The sequence below is a fragment of the Hemiscyllium ocellatum genome, chromosome 6, assembly GCF_020745735.1.
Source record: "Hemiscyllium ocellatum isolate sHemOce1 chromosome 6, sHemOce1.pat.X.cur, whole genome shotgun sequence".
In the NCBI taxonomy this organism is placed as follows: Eukaryota; Metazoa; Chordata; class Chondrichthyes; order Orectolobiformes; family Hemiscylliidae; genus Hemiscyllium; species Hemiscyllium ocellatum.
The window spans coordinates 72,221,303-72,235,970 of record NC_083406.1 but is presented as its reverse complement, the minus strand read 5'-3'; the positions used below and the strand labels follow the sequence as shown (position 1 = coordinate 72,235,970).

The 14,668-nt window shown below is 36.1% G+C and overlaps 1 protein-coding gene across 1 annotated transcript in view; it reads right to left on the bottom strand.

The window, feature by feature from the left end:
• Positions 1–336: 336 nt before the first annotated feature.
• mrps9 (mitochondrial ribosomal protein S9) overlaps positions 337–14,668 on the bottom strand; it is a 97,962-nt gene continuing 83,630 nt past the window's right edge. The window contains exons 8-11 of the mRNA XM_060826653.1: positions 9,969–10,137; positions 5,516–5,624; positions 3,087–3,256; positions 337–2,220 (exon numbers count right to left, since the gene is read on the bottom strand). Coding sequence (XP_060682636.1) covers positions 2,129–2,220; positions 3,087–3,256; positions 5,516–5,624; positions 9,969–10,137 — 540 coding nt within the window. The 3' untranslated portion in view covers positions 337–2,128. The remainder of the gene's footprint in view (positions 2,221–3,086; positions 3,257–5,515; positions 5,625–9,968; positions 10,138–14,668) is intronic.

Here is a 14,668-nt window from a genome sequence, read left to right as displayed (position 1 = left end):
ACAATTTAGTTCGTACAATTTACTTCATTATGCAAATATATCCCAAGCAAATAATTCACAAAACTAAATAATTTAAAGCTGTAGCAGATCCATTATATTGTCCATTGTGCACTGGTAATGGAAATGTCCTGTCTGAAAGCAAACAAGGTTGTTTAAAACTTTACACTGTACTGTATTTGAACTCCATTCTTAAAAATACACAGTCTGAAATGATGATAATTCTGGTAGTCTCTGACATCTCATGTAAATTGCTTCACCTATTATTGTAAATCTTTTGATTATTTGATTAGGACTAGAATTAGCATACTTCCAATAATTGTGTCAACTCACATGTAATACAGTAAAACAAGGCTTTATGAGCATGTGTTGATCAAATAAATTTTTACAGATGGAAGAACAGCTTGAATGTAATAAATAGTAAGGAAGGTGCTTCACATCTATGAGATATATTATTGAGCATCCAAGGTCTAGTTGTGGTACAAAGCCACTCCACCACTAGATACAAGAGAAAATATTTATACAAAGGTAAAATACCATGAGGTAGAGCTACCCTTGTGAAATAAAGACAGAACAAAAATAATTTATAGTCTGCCTTCCAGGACATCTCAAAATGCTTCATAGTAAATTAGGCACATTCGAAATGTAGTCACAATTCTAATGATGGTGACTGCAGCAATCACACAAAGCCAGCTATATTTCTCTCTGAAGAGATGCTGTGCACTTTTAGCATTTTCTGTTTATATTTCAGACCTCTCACTTTATAATACTTTGTTTTTGTAAAATGTTAGTCAGGATGGTCGAGAGATAACATCAGCCAGGTTAACAGAAGGATTCTGCTCAAGTTCAATCATGGGATCTTTTATTTCCTCGAAGGTGCACTGAAGTGCCATATTATGTGCTCACGTCTCTGAAGTGGACCTTGAGCCTGTGATTTCCTCGGTCAGAGGGCAATGTCTAAAAGATGGATACCTAGAACTATGAATATTTATTGTACTACAAGTTGTTCTTGATAATACGTGAAACAATATCTGACCAAATTTATTTTTACATTTAAAATGAAAATGTAGCATTTTCTGCTTTTATTTTTACTGTTTGGCTTTTGCAATGAAATGACCTTGACAACTTTAAATCAAAATATCTCCACATATACAACAAAGATGAAGACTGTATTGAAAGTCTCTGCATTGGTTGCTCTGAAAATCTCTTTTTGATAATGTGGACTGTCTCTGGGAACACTATGAAATTAAAGGCAAGATTTAACAAATAATAGCTTCCAGTGTCTCGTTGGGAGAAATAAATGTGTGAAGATATGCTTCAAAACAGGCTCTGGTCCTTGGGTTTAATGCCTAAAAAGGTGCAACCTTAAAATCCCTAGAAAAACAGTCAGAAATTTTAGCCACTTAATACAAACAGCATCACTGCAGAGATTACAAATGTTAATAGCAGAGTGTGACAGTTTGTATTAGAAGTTTTGATTTACAATGTTGCAGTAAAGCAAACATTAAACAATTGATATAAGTAGAAATCAGGCATGACATCAAAATAAATTTTCCTCTCAAGGAAACTAAACAAATGTGAAAGCAATGATGCAAATAATGGAATTAAAAAGAACCATGCTTCATGACTGATATGTTATTGGACCCGTAAAGAGAACAAGTGTGATAAATGCTTACAAGGATTACCACATAGTTACAATAGATTTAAACTTGTCATGAAGTGTAAAACTGATATTGCAGATTAGTTGTTCATTTTGGAAACTCAGCAATTTCTAACCCGACATACAGACCAGAAAACGAATGTATCAAAAGCAACCACTTGAGGTCATTGTGAAAAGAAATGAATTAAATATCATGTTATGTCAGCATACACAAAAACACCACATTTACAGTCTGATAATAAAAGAATACTATTTAAAATAATGATTAAAAGATTCATTCCCAGAATTTTTGCAGATAAATAAAACCATAGGTAAACTTTGTTCTCATGTGCAGGAAATTGAGATCTGAGACAATAATGATCTTGCAAGCCCTCAAATATGTTCGAGCAGGTGTCCATACTGCAGGTCTTGTTGAAGTTCTGCTTCTGATTTCAAACCACCTCAGGGTTGCTTCACAGGAAAAGGCACTGATTAACGTTTCTTCCATGTGAACTTCCTGCGGGCTCCCTCCTGACCAGGCTTCTTCCGCTCTCTCACACGAGGATCAGGAGTCAGCAAGCCAGCTGCAAACAGTTGAAACGAAAGTGAATTCAAAAGGTTAAAATTTAAGCTGAAAAGAATTCCCAAAGGTATTGATTCTAACTTTTACATCTCCCCATGAACTGATGAGAATGGGAAAATAATCTAAAGGCACATTGGTTTAATCACTACTGTATAATTATAGGTTTCAAAATCAGTTTTAAGTTTTGCATTTTAAATTGTAAAATATTGTAGCAATTGTCCATATGCACTGCATATGATCATGAACTTATTGATACTCCTGTTTGGATAAATATCTCAAAGCAAAAAATAAATGCCAATTGTTATGTTTAAAATTATTCAAGTTACATTGGTATAAATAGATAGCTCAACTTCTACTAGCATCTATTTCATAGATCAGTTTCGTCTTCTTTTGTTTTAAATAGATCTTCCAAGATGTCATTTCTCAAGGGTCTGTGATGTACCTGAAGTGGGCAGCTCAATGCTTGATGCTAAATGCTCAAAACCATTTATCCATTATGTTAAATGTACTATAATCAGTCTCCAAGCTTTAGTTACTACCGATCTTACTCAACACAACAACAATAATATGGATGCCAAGAGGGTCAAAGTTGGCTCAATGTATTTTATATTTGATTTACCCTTGTCTTTTCCCACAGAACTTCGTTTTTCTAAACTAAATGTTATGTACTAACCATGTCTAGCACCACGAGACGGGAGACAAAAATAATCTTCAGTGAAAGACGGGCATGTCTGTTTGCTATATATTTTAAACCTTGTCTTGACTTAAGTGGTAAAGAAAGGTCATCTTTTAAGGTAATATTTTCAACTTGCACATGTAAGTGCAAGATGCAAATTATTTTATAAGTTTGACTGATATTACAGTTACCTTGCCTCATGGATTCCACCTCTTTCTCGGTGATAAAGCTAAGCAAAGCCCTTGAAGAGGCCAAGCGAATAGCTCCTGCTTGTGCAGATATGCCACCTGAATGTACTGTACATTCCATGTCATGCATTCCTAGTCGGTTCAGGAATTGGAAAGGGAACATCAGTTGTTCTCTAGAAATCACAGGGAATAAGTTAAAACAGAAGTTTTATACTTCTATTGATAGCATAATTATTTGCACATGGCACTGCTCATGATGAGTCAGAGGAGATGATACTTGCGAGAAGGAGGGGCACATGGATACTGAATTAACAACAACATAATTATGCAACAATTCAGTTTTTTTTGGTACTTTTATTTGACACAAAGTAAATACTGAAAGCATTGACTATGAACTGTTATATTTTAATAAATGAATAACCATTAATAAATACATTTCCTTAAGCACATGGAGCAAATGAAGAAATAAATGCGTTTCCTTCATTTTATAGCTACAAAAGGAAATTTGAGCTTATACATAGCATTTAAATTCAACATAAATTATTTAAACATAGCTAGATTAACCCAGTTACCCCAGACAAAGTTTTCCAAAGGCTCACATTATTTCACAGTACTAATAATAATTTTCACGACTGGATAAAGAGCTAGTAATGTCACTCTCTGAATTGCCAGCTTTGATAATAATGAATAAAAATAAGGGACATTTTGTAGTTGCACAAGAGTAGAAATGTGGTATAATCAAATGGATTTACATGGTGGTTCTGGAAGCTGCTGATTGCAGGATGGTTGGAACTTTAGGAATGCCATAGTTTCCTCAAGGGACTTGCCTCTGGCAAAATATATTTTTGAAGGCATTTACAGTATGCAAAAGTAAGAGTGTTTTTATTTTTGGGGGGGGGATATAGATTTTAGAATCTAAGTAAACAAAAGTCATTTTTGCACAAACAGAAAATATAAAAAATACTTTACAGGTCAGGAAGCACCTGTTGAGAGAAAGAGAGTTAACATTTTAGGTTGATGACCTTCTTGGCGGAGCGGGGGTGGGGGAAGAGGTGGAGCGATGCTGAGAGGAGGTAGAGGAAAATTTGGAGTTCATTAGATTAGATTACTTACAGTATGGAAACAGGTCATTCGGTCCAACAAGTCCACACCGACCCGCCGAAGCGTATACCACCCAGACTCATACTCCTACATTTACCCCTTCACCTAACACTACGGGCAATTTAGCATGGCCAATTCACCTAACCTGCACATTTTCAGATTGTGGGAGGAAACCGGAGCACCCGGAAGAAACCCACGCAGACACGGGCAGAATGTGTAAACTCCACACAGAGTCGCCTGAGGCGGGAATTGAACCCGGGTCTCTGGCACTGTGAGGCGTTTTTGGGTGGCTATTATGAGAGTTGGAATCCACCGAATTCTCTGACTTAAGGAACATTTCTAGACCCAAACTAATCACCCATCAGAATTTTCAACTTCTTGGGCAATTCCCCGGGAGTCAGCTGCATCTGGACTGCAATGTGGCCTCGACATGAATCTCCAATGTTCACAGTGGAAATCACTCTCTCTCCTTCAGAATATCTGGGTCATAGTTTTGAAGTCCTCAGCTCAGTGATAAATAGAGATTGGTCAAACCAATCTTTCAAAAATATTTTCAGTGTGATATTAAATTGAAAGTAGTTTGCTGAACAATTCTTGTCTAATGTTTCTTATTCCATGTGCAATTTTGTTAGAGATGCAACAGAGGATGTGTAACTTCTGAAAGGTGATGCCATCAAGAGGTTAACTTTGCTTCAGTTAGAGAATTGGATGTATCTAATTGAGTCCTACGATTTAGCAGCAAAGGATAATACTCGGGAACACCCACTAAAGCAAGTCCTTGGGACTGCACAGCTCGAAATGAATGAAGCCTTGTACCTGGCAGTGAGAGGAATAGGCAAGGGGATACTCCTCAGTAGTCTAAAAATATTAACAGAATTGTATATGGGAAACACTTTCATAAACAATGACTAGCTCAGCCTTATTTCCTGGTATCGCGAGATCAAGTTTTCAGCACTACATCTCCTTTCAAGATATTTGACACGAGCACACAGTAAAATCAGTTTTTTCAGACTAACGTGTTAAAAAGTCCAAGGCATAAAGCCAAGCAACATTTATAAACTAATTGTGACAATTGTGGGGATAGACAATGCAAAACAATAGACTGCAATGAACTTATGTTATTACACATTTGCAGTAAACTCATTTCATCAGAAAAAAGGATTTGAAGTCATCAAATCAAAATGCTTACATAAAACCAAAAAGATACGCGTCGCAATTTTTAAATTCCCCTCCCCAAAGCTGGCTATAATAAAGTGCGCATAATTCTGAACTATATGTTCTTACATGTCAAAGTGGTACCATCCCACCAGCATCCATTAGATAATAATTACCTTTCTTGTAGTGATGGAAAGTAGAACAAATAATCCACCCCATTCACTGTTATGTTTCCACTTCCATGATCTCGAACTATGACTGTTGCTTTTGCTGTTTTCCGTTTACCTAGAGTTAACGTCAATTATGATTACTAACACAATTCCACTACAATATTCCTCTTAAGTACAGACACAAGCACTGTTGACTATGTGGTAATTGTTTCACAAAGTGATTGCATTCGTGAGAGAACAATTAAGTTAAAATACAACTGTTAAAAATAAGTAAATTCATTGTTTTAGTGGAATTAAAAAATACATTATAAGAGGACAGCTTTCTCATGTCATCTCACCAAATAAAGCATTTTCAAACTGCATCAAAAGATTTGTCCTTCTTAATTGTGGAAACTTTCTACACAAGAGAATTCTTTGAGACCAAATACCTTGCTCTGATTTTTTTTTGAAGGAATTGCACATCCATTCTCAGTGATTGCTGAACCTGACCGACTTTAATACATATTGACACAGAGAACAGAGATGGGAACACAAGTTTGAAAGAGTTTGGGGTTGGAATAACAGTAGAATATAAAAGCTGGAGTAAAGCTTAATTGGTCAGCTACAGAAATCATACACAGGACTGAACATGTTTGAGTTGGAACAGAATAGAGAATGAATCGACAGGCAACAAGATTAAAAATCCCCAAAATGATGTCAGCAAAAGAAAAGATGAAGATATAAGGAGGTTTGAATAGTCTATTTTAACAAAAAACTTGTCTCATTTATTTGTCAAATTTAGTTAGTCCTGATGAATACACTACCTGTGGCTTGTGGGAGTTCCTGTTTTCTGAACAACCAGGAAATATACTCAACTGTTCGAGCTCGATTCCAGGTTGCACAGCAGGTTCTGTTACTACAGTACATGAGACTCAAGACTACCAGGTGTACAAACATCAGAGATATAAAGCAACAGAGAAAAAAAGCAGTAGGGTGTTCAGAAGAATCAGACCAAGAAAGAATGCAGAAAAAGTCTAAGGTAGATTTTGAATGCACGAATAGCAAATTGGATTAGTGAGGTGTAGAGGCAAAACATCCACTTGGCAATATGAAATGGCAAAAAAAAAAGTCCTAGTTCCAAAAAAAAGGTCAGGATCTTTCTCAGCTAATGGTACTACGAGACAAGTCAGATCTGAGAATGAAGTTTGACTTGATATATTCTTATTTTATTCTGTCAGTCACTGAAATACAGTGATCAAGGCTGCAGTTTATTTAACAAGAAATGTACGACACAAAAGCAGAAGACAAAAAAAGAAACAAATCAAACTATCTGGATAGTGAAGACAATTTAGAAAACTCTTTAACACACAGCAAAACAGTTTTCAATCTATTTTCCAATACCAACTGTAATACAGATAAAGAAATTATCACTGTATAAACTGATGTTCCCCAATTTCTTTCCCGTGAACTATGGAGTCTTATAACATGAATATCCACAAACAGAGATTAGACTTTCTCAGCTTCTACTAATGTACAGACTTCTAACAAAACTCTTCTGGTACGGTTGTATGCAAGCTGAACTTATTGTTTTAAACTGAGGCAAGTGTTTTCTCTGAGCTGTTATATATTAATTTCAGGAGAAAACAAAACTTTACCAAACAGGTCTCCTCCACACTGCCTGAAAAACTTTCAATCTCAGGGTTTTCTAAACTAATATTAATTCTTTACTGTTATGAACTGAAAACAAGCCAATGGCCTTCAATGTTTATCTACCAGTCATAAATGACCACAGTATAAATAACGTTCTGTTGACACCATAGATCACTGTTCCAGAAGGACACTGGATTTTATTTTTAAAAGAAAGCCCTTCATAAAATTCATCAATAGCATATGCTACTATTTTGTAATCTAAACTCAGTAAGACATATCATCCGAATACCAAATATTCCTGCATGAAAGTCATTCAGAAAAAAACTCTTCCTTTAAAAATAATCACTCTCACTCTTTGGATATGGGTGTCACCACCATCCCGAGCTGCTCTTGTAGGTATTCGGAGTGGGTGGTGGTGTGAACTGTGGTACGAAGAAGATGGTTACAATTTTAGAGAAAGATGATGTCCAGAAGCAACGAAGGACAGAATCTATTTGATTAGAGTAAAGAAACAACAGATGTCACTATTATAGGGTGCCCTTAAAGTCAGAATTATGGTCTTGAAAATTACAACTCTAATTGAAGCTTTCCCATAGGAATCAATGTTAACACTTAAGTTAGGCTCTGTGAGGTTCTCTTTAGCTTAGTAAAATTTGAAATATCATATCCATACCATCTGAGTTGAATTAAAATATACATGTATTTTAAATTATTAAATTTTAATTTGCATAAACTAAATACCTACAGGCAAGGAGAATCTAAAATTGATAAGGTGGCAATATTGGGGAGACCGTCTCTATCTGGAGTTAATGAAGAACCAGGAACAGAAGAGTTGCATTTAATGATATGGAGGCAAGTGATGGAAAATTATGGAGGCACTGACTTCACGTCCAATCTAGACTTGTGGTGGTGCCAGAGGACTGAAAATACATACATGTTTCATGGTTTTAAAAAAAAAGGTAAATAGTTAAACCCAGAAATTATTGTTTTACCAAGGTGATAAGAAAGCTTCTAGAAATTATTATTAGGGACAATTTAACAGTCACTTGGGTAAATGTCAAGGAAAGCCAGCATGGATTTGTTAAGGACAAATCATGCTCAACTAAGACTTGCAGTCTTTTGATGAGGAAACAGTTGGAGGGTCACAGTATATCTGCTAATGCAGTACATATGGATACCCAAAGGCAAAATAGAGTGAACAGGACAATAACATAGATACAAAATTGGTTGAATGGCAGGAAACAGACAGTGGCAGTTACTAGATTTTCTTAAACAAGAGGAGTGTTTGTAATGAGGTCCCCTTGGAGTTGGTGCAAGCACCCATTCTCTTCCTGATGTGCAATAGCAACTTAGACTTGGTGCAGAGCACACAATTTCAAAACCTGTAGATGATCTAAAACTTGCAAGGATTGTGAACTCGAGGAAAATAGTGCTGAACTTCAAAATGCCAAATAGATTGATGGAACCGGAAGACAAGTGGCAGATGAAATTTAATGCACACAGAAGTGTGAAGTGATTCACTTTAGTGGGAAGAATGCAGACAGAAATTAATACAAAGGATACATTTTTAAACGAAGTGCAAAAGTAAAGGGTTCAGAGTGTAAATGTACATAAATCATTGAAGGCTGCAGGACATAATATAGCACACAGCACCAAGGGCTTAATTAACACGGCAACACCATCTCAGGATCCCCCACGATCAATATCCTGGGGTTATCAGTGACTAAAAGCTCAAGCTTAACATATTACGTAGAACACAACTGTACATTTTTTTTTCTACATTAACCTGTTCAGAGATGTTATTATATCTCTGGAGCAGGCCCAAGTTGAACCTAGGCCTTCTGGTCCAGGGGGAAAGGACACTACCACAGTACCACTAGACAGCCCTACAGCTTTATACAAATCTCTAATCTAAATGTTCTACAGATGTACTATTAAATAGATATTTAGTGCTTTAAGTTCATTTCAATGACTTGCATCAGATGCTCATATTTGGTTTAGTGAAATAAATAAAAAGGTTCAATATTGTAACTGCTGCAAGGACAAAATCTGTTTTGGAGGTTATTGTACACATCAGCTATCACTTATACTCATGCTGACATGCATGCCTTCTAGTGATGCAGCTGTGACCCGCAACCAATAATGCAGTTATCATTTGTTTAGTTTTCATCACATTGTGAACTTGAGAAATTTCAAACAGTCCGGTTTAATTTACATTACTGAGAAGTTCAGAATCTGTGAACCATATGTATAACTGGAACATATAACATGGTAAACTCAATGTACAAGATGAAGCATGTCATATAAACAGCTGGAAATTAGCCAAACTCCTTTCTTGCACAATCTTTCTTCTATTAGTTGCCGTCTGCTAACCCAACTTCAGTAGGATTCCTGTCCCCAAAGTATGTAATACTATAAGTAACACACATATTTCAAAGTTGGTTTCTACTTAGCTGAAAAACATGATGTGTAGTTCCACTGAGATTTTTTTTGGTGAGATGCCAGTAATTGAGAACATCAGAATGGCATTTATTATCACATTATTTTAACAAAGATAGTGTAGAATTATGGAGAAAACTTCCAAATATCATAAGCAGCTTTGAGAAACAAAGAACTCGCAATTCCAAAAAGTAAATTTCCGTTAATGGGCATTGGAACACAGTTTGAATATGCGAACTGTGCACAAAAATGAAACTAAGCACTCAAGATTAATGGCATATTGAGGAGACTTCATCAGGCAAGAACAGAACACTGGTTAAAAAGGAAATTGAACCTGAACATATACTTTGCTGAAAAGGCTGAAATGAATGCCAGATTATATGGTTTTTACCTTCTCCTTTACTGAAAGCTACTCCGCTCTCATCAAACTGTAAAGCTTCAATTATCTGTTTCTTGGACTGATCTTCCATCCTTCTGCGAAATTTCAACACATATTCTTCCTTAATACTGCAGTATGGTAAGGATAGCATTCGCTCCAGTAACCGAAGAAAGTACAGGTACTGTTTAAAACATAAAAGGAAAGACTAATGTTACTTAACAGGTCAGTTATTTATTAAAAAACAGACAATTGACAACTAAACACATTATTTTCTGTACAATCCTGCACATAATATGGCATAAATTAGCTCAGGCAATTCCAAAATTGGAAGTGGGCTGTGAATAAGAGTTGGGCTGGAAGAATAGTTTGAACAATTTGCAATAATACACAGTAAAACCAATTTTTAAGCAAGGCAAGAATGAAATACTTACCAAAGAGGCTTTGATTATTCACCATGGCTGGAACAGAAGCTATGCACTCATTGAAATCATCTCTTTCGACAAAGAATGGAGACTCAATGAACAGCTGATGGATAGAAATTGCTGAGATGCAGACAATGACTGATGGTTTGGCACTGGCTATTTAATATCTGCAACTCCTCTGGGAGAGATGTCAGGTTTCTTTGGTCTTAATACCTTCATAATTGTTAAAATTAGAATTCTCACTGGATTATGCACAATATTTAAAATATTAACCACAGCTTTACAGTAAATTTCTACTGCTTAAAAAGTGTTAAGACCATAAGATATAGGAACAGAAGTGGACCATTTTGCCCAAGTCTCCTCAGCCATTTAAATTAGATCATCCTCAATTCTACTTTCTTACCATTGCCCCATAACCCTGTATACCCTTAAAAATGAGAGATCTGTCTATCGCAGTCTCGAATATTCTTAACAACGAAGTCTCAACAGACCCTCCAGTAAAGAACTGTACAGATTTACCATCCTCTGTGAAATGAAGTGTTCATTTCTGCTTTAAATGAGCAAATCCTTATACCCTGGCTCTAGACTCTGCACAACGAGAAACAACAAAAAATATAAGAACAAAGTCTTCAGTTGTTACACATGTTCCTAATCCAATTGGAAAGGATAATTCAGCCTGTAGACAAATCTAGGGATCTCATAGCGAAGTTAACTCTTCCTCCCCCACCCTGACACATACATTGTCAGAAAGCCTCAAGTCCTTTATTCCCTTTTATTAAATCATGAGAGACTGGTTCATGGGCTGGGCCAGTATACACTGAATACCCCTTGATACCCCAGGGAAGGTGGTGATAAGCTACCTTCTTGAACTATGATAGTCCATATAGTGCAGGGGCACCTAATGTTGCTAGAAGAGAATTCCAAGATTTTAACCCAGTGACAGTGAACGACCAAGGATATATTTTAGAGTCAGCATGGTGAGTAGTTTGGAGGGGAACTTGCCCAGATTGTGTCACTATCAAGTGATTGTTGTAAGGTGATTTTTTTTTAAAATCGAAAGTCGCAACCCTAAAAATACCAGGCAGCCAAAAGATAATTTATATACCTTTAGGACTACATTCACACAGGCAGGCAGCTCCTTCCAACAAAAAACAATTCAAACACCAACATTCAATCATTAATCCATAATTAGAAAATATTGGCAATTTTGCATTGTGTGGCTATAGTCATTGAATAGTAACAAGGATATGGACATATGAAAGCATACAATCAATTGCACAGCAGCAAACATCTAATTATTAAAAAGAAACAGCCAGTCCCCCTAGACCAACAATCTACAAGCAATGCCTGGACGACTTGAGAAGTGACAGCAAAGAAGGAGAAAAAGACTATGCTTAATTCTTCATTAGCCTCCTTGTTAGGCAAGTGTACAAATGGTATTAACCTAATTATAGGCCAAAGGTCTGTTTGTGTAGCACTTGTCAGCTGTTTCATTAGCCAGTGTACACATATCTTACACCAAGCAAGATCTGTAAACATTCCATTCAAATATTAACACATTAAACAGTTTTAAACTACATTAAAGATATTATGTAAATGAAAATTGTTGAAATTTTACAATAGATTATCTTCTGATTTTGTTTGTTTTGTACTAGAATACAAGTTGACAGATGTCAGAGCCAACAAGGGTTTGCACACAATTAAAATTTAATTGATTTATAAAGCCTAATTGTTGAAGTTAGGGTTTTGATGAGCAGAAACAAAATGCAACTTCCTCTGAACAAACTCCAATTCAAATTAAGTCCAATGTTATTTCAATAGATTTAATACATGCTCATTTTAGTTAGAATAATTCAATCAAATCAACAAACAAATATTCTCATGTATTAAACTCACATTCAAATCTCATTTTTAATTACATTGTGCACAGTTTTCTTGAATATTCAGTAAACAATTAATGCCTTTTAAGTAGAGACAGGTCAATTATTTTGTTGATATAATTTGAAAGTTTATGAACATTTTGTCTTCATATTCCTTGTTTTATTCCCTATCACTTATTTTAAAAATCTAACTATGCCAGGAAACTTTAAATATTCTAAACAAAGAAATCAAAAAGGGTTAACCTTTTGGCATTAAGTCTGTATTCTCTCACTGCTAACTAGAGCTGAACCAATTTTCGAACAACCTCATGTTCTAAATTGAATCGAACTCAAGCTCGAACCAACCACCCTGATTTATAATCTATATCTTCACTACATTCAGGATTAGCTTCTCCAATATCTTCCATACTAGTTTCCTGAGTTCTATCGCTCACAAATACTAACAAATAAAATTCTGCAACCTACAGTTTGTTCTGCTCACCCATTATCTGGATACTTTGGTCATTTGTCTTTCAATAACTTAAATTTTAAATTCCAGACTTCATGTACAAATTATGAACAACCCTCTTCTCATCTAATTTCCTGCAGACTCAAGTCTTGTCCTTTTACCTTATAACATCAATTCCAACCTATAACATATTCAACACTCATCCAAGTTGCATCATTGCATGTCATAGGCATCTTGGACCTAAGCTTTAGAACTCTGTCCTGAAAACGCTCCACTTCTGTTAATCCAAGTCATTCAGGAAATGCTAAGTGTTATGACACTTTTGCTAACTTTTAACCTATTGCGTGCTATCAGTTTTTGTATCTGTGAAATTCTCAATTTTTATCTCCATTTAGTTGCTGCATTATAATATAAGTTGTTAATATAAAACACATACTGTCAGGAGTACACCTGGTCAACACTCCTAGCTAGAGGGGATGCATTTTTGTTATGCATTCAATGGATTCACTGGTAATCTGGATCAGTTCAACTTTAGTAGAAATCAATCTCATTTTCAGTTCTTATTCTTAACCCATTAATACTACTTCGACTCGGTAAAGGCTGAATTTTCTTCCTACTCTTCACTATAACCCCCACCTAAATCTTTTCTCACTTTCCCTGTTCACGAACACAAAGATACTGTCAACAATTGGGCTAGCATTCCTGAAGAAACAATAATCATCCAATATCTTACCAGGATGCACTCGTATGTATTAATCTGAGCAGCAGCACCTGTAAGTTACTAATTATGCATTGTGTTACAGCTAAATTAATCAAACAGCTATACACAAACATCTTCCGGCAAGGACAGGAATAATGAACAGGAGCAAACATTCTGCCTTAACTGACTCTCCAGGCTAGTTTGGCAGCTGAACAGCTGACCTGACTGATAGCAACTAACACAACTAATTACAAATACAGAAATTGTTGGAAATGCTCTGCAGATCTGGCTGCATCGGTGGGGAGAAATCAGAATTAACGTTTCAGGTCCAGTGACCCTTCCTCAACATTGATAGTAACTAGGAAAAAGTTGTTTTTTTACTGCAGAAGATAGGGTTTGGGAGGGGTTAAGGAGTAAATAATGGGTAGAGATAGAACCCAAAGAGACAGAAGAACAGTTGGACAGATAATGGAGCGAATAACAATCAGCCTAGGAGAATGAATAGCTACAAACAGGAACAATTAGTGGCTAATAATGGGTTTCGTGTAATAGTAAACCATGTGATAATAAGGCCTGGTGTTTGGCAGATGGGTTAAGGACATGGGAGAAGGTGCCTCAAACCCTAATATTGTTAAACTCAATATGGAATCCAGAGGCTGTAGAGTTCCCAAGCAGAAAATGAGGTGCTGTTCTTCCAGCTTGTGCTGAGCTGTGTTGGAACATTGCAACAAGCCTGAGAGAAAGAGTTTGGCCAGTGAACAGTGTGATGTGTTGAAGTTGTTATGAAGGTGTAGAACTCTACTGTACCTTTAAGAGAATTGAAAAGCTAGTAAGGACTGACAAAGCACAGAGAGTCTTGAACAAAGTAACACTTGGTCAAAACAAATAGCAGCAGCTGGGGTGCTATGCAACAAAAACAAATTACAATTCGGCCAATCAGTTGAAGCTATGCCCCAAGATACCAAAATCCAATCAACTTTGAATTTAGTATTTTGATAATATTTAAACCAATAAAACAATCCAATGTCTTAGGGTATAAAACTAGACATTTTGCACAGTTGGGGGGGGGGGGGGGGGAGGAGGAAGAGAAAAGAACTGCCAAGCCACTGCTAGCAGAACAGCTCTCTGAAAGGTACCTGTCTGTAAGTTTGTGGAGGAGAACATCAAAACTGATCTGGAGAAAATCTACAGAGAAAAATCTATTAAGAACTGACAAAGCTGACTGGTTGTTGAAACATGATTTTTTAAAACCATCTTAATCG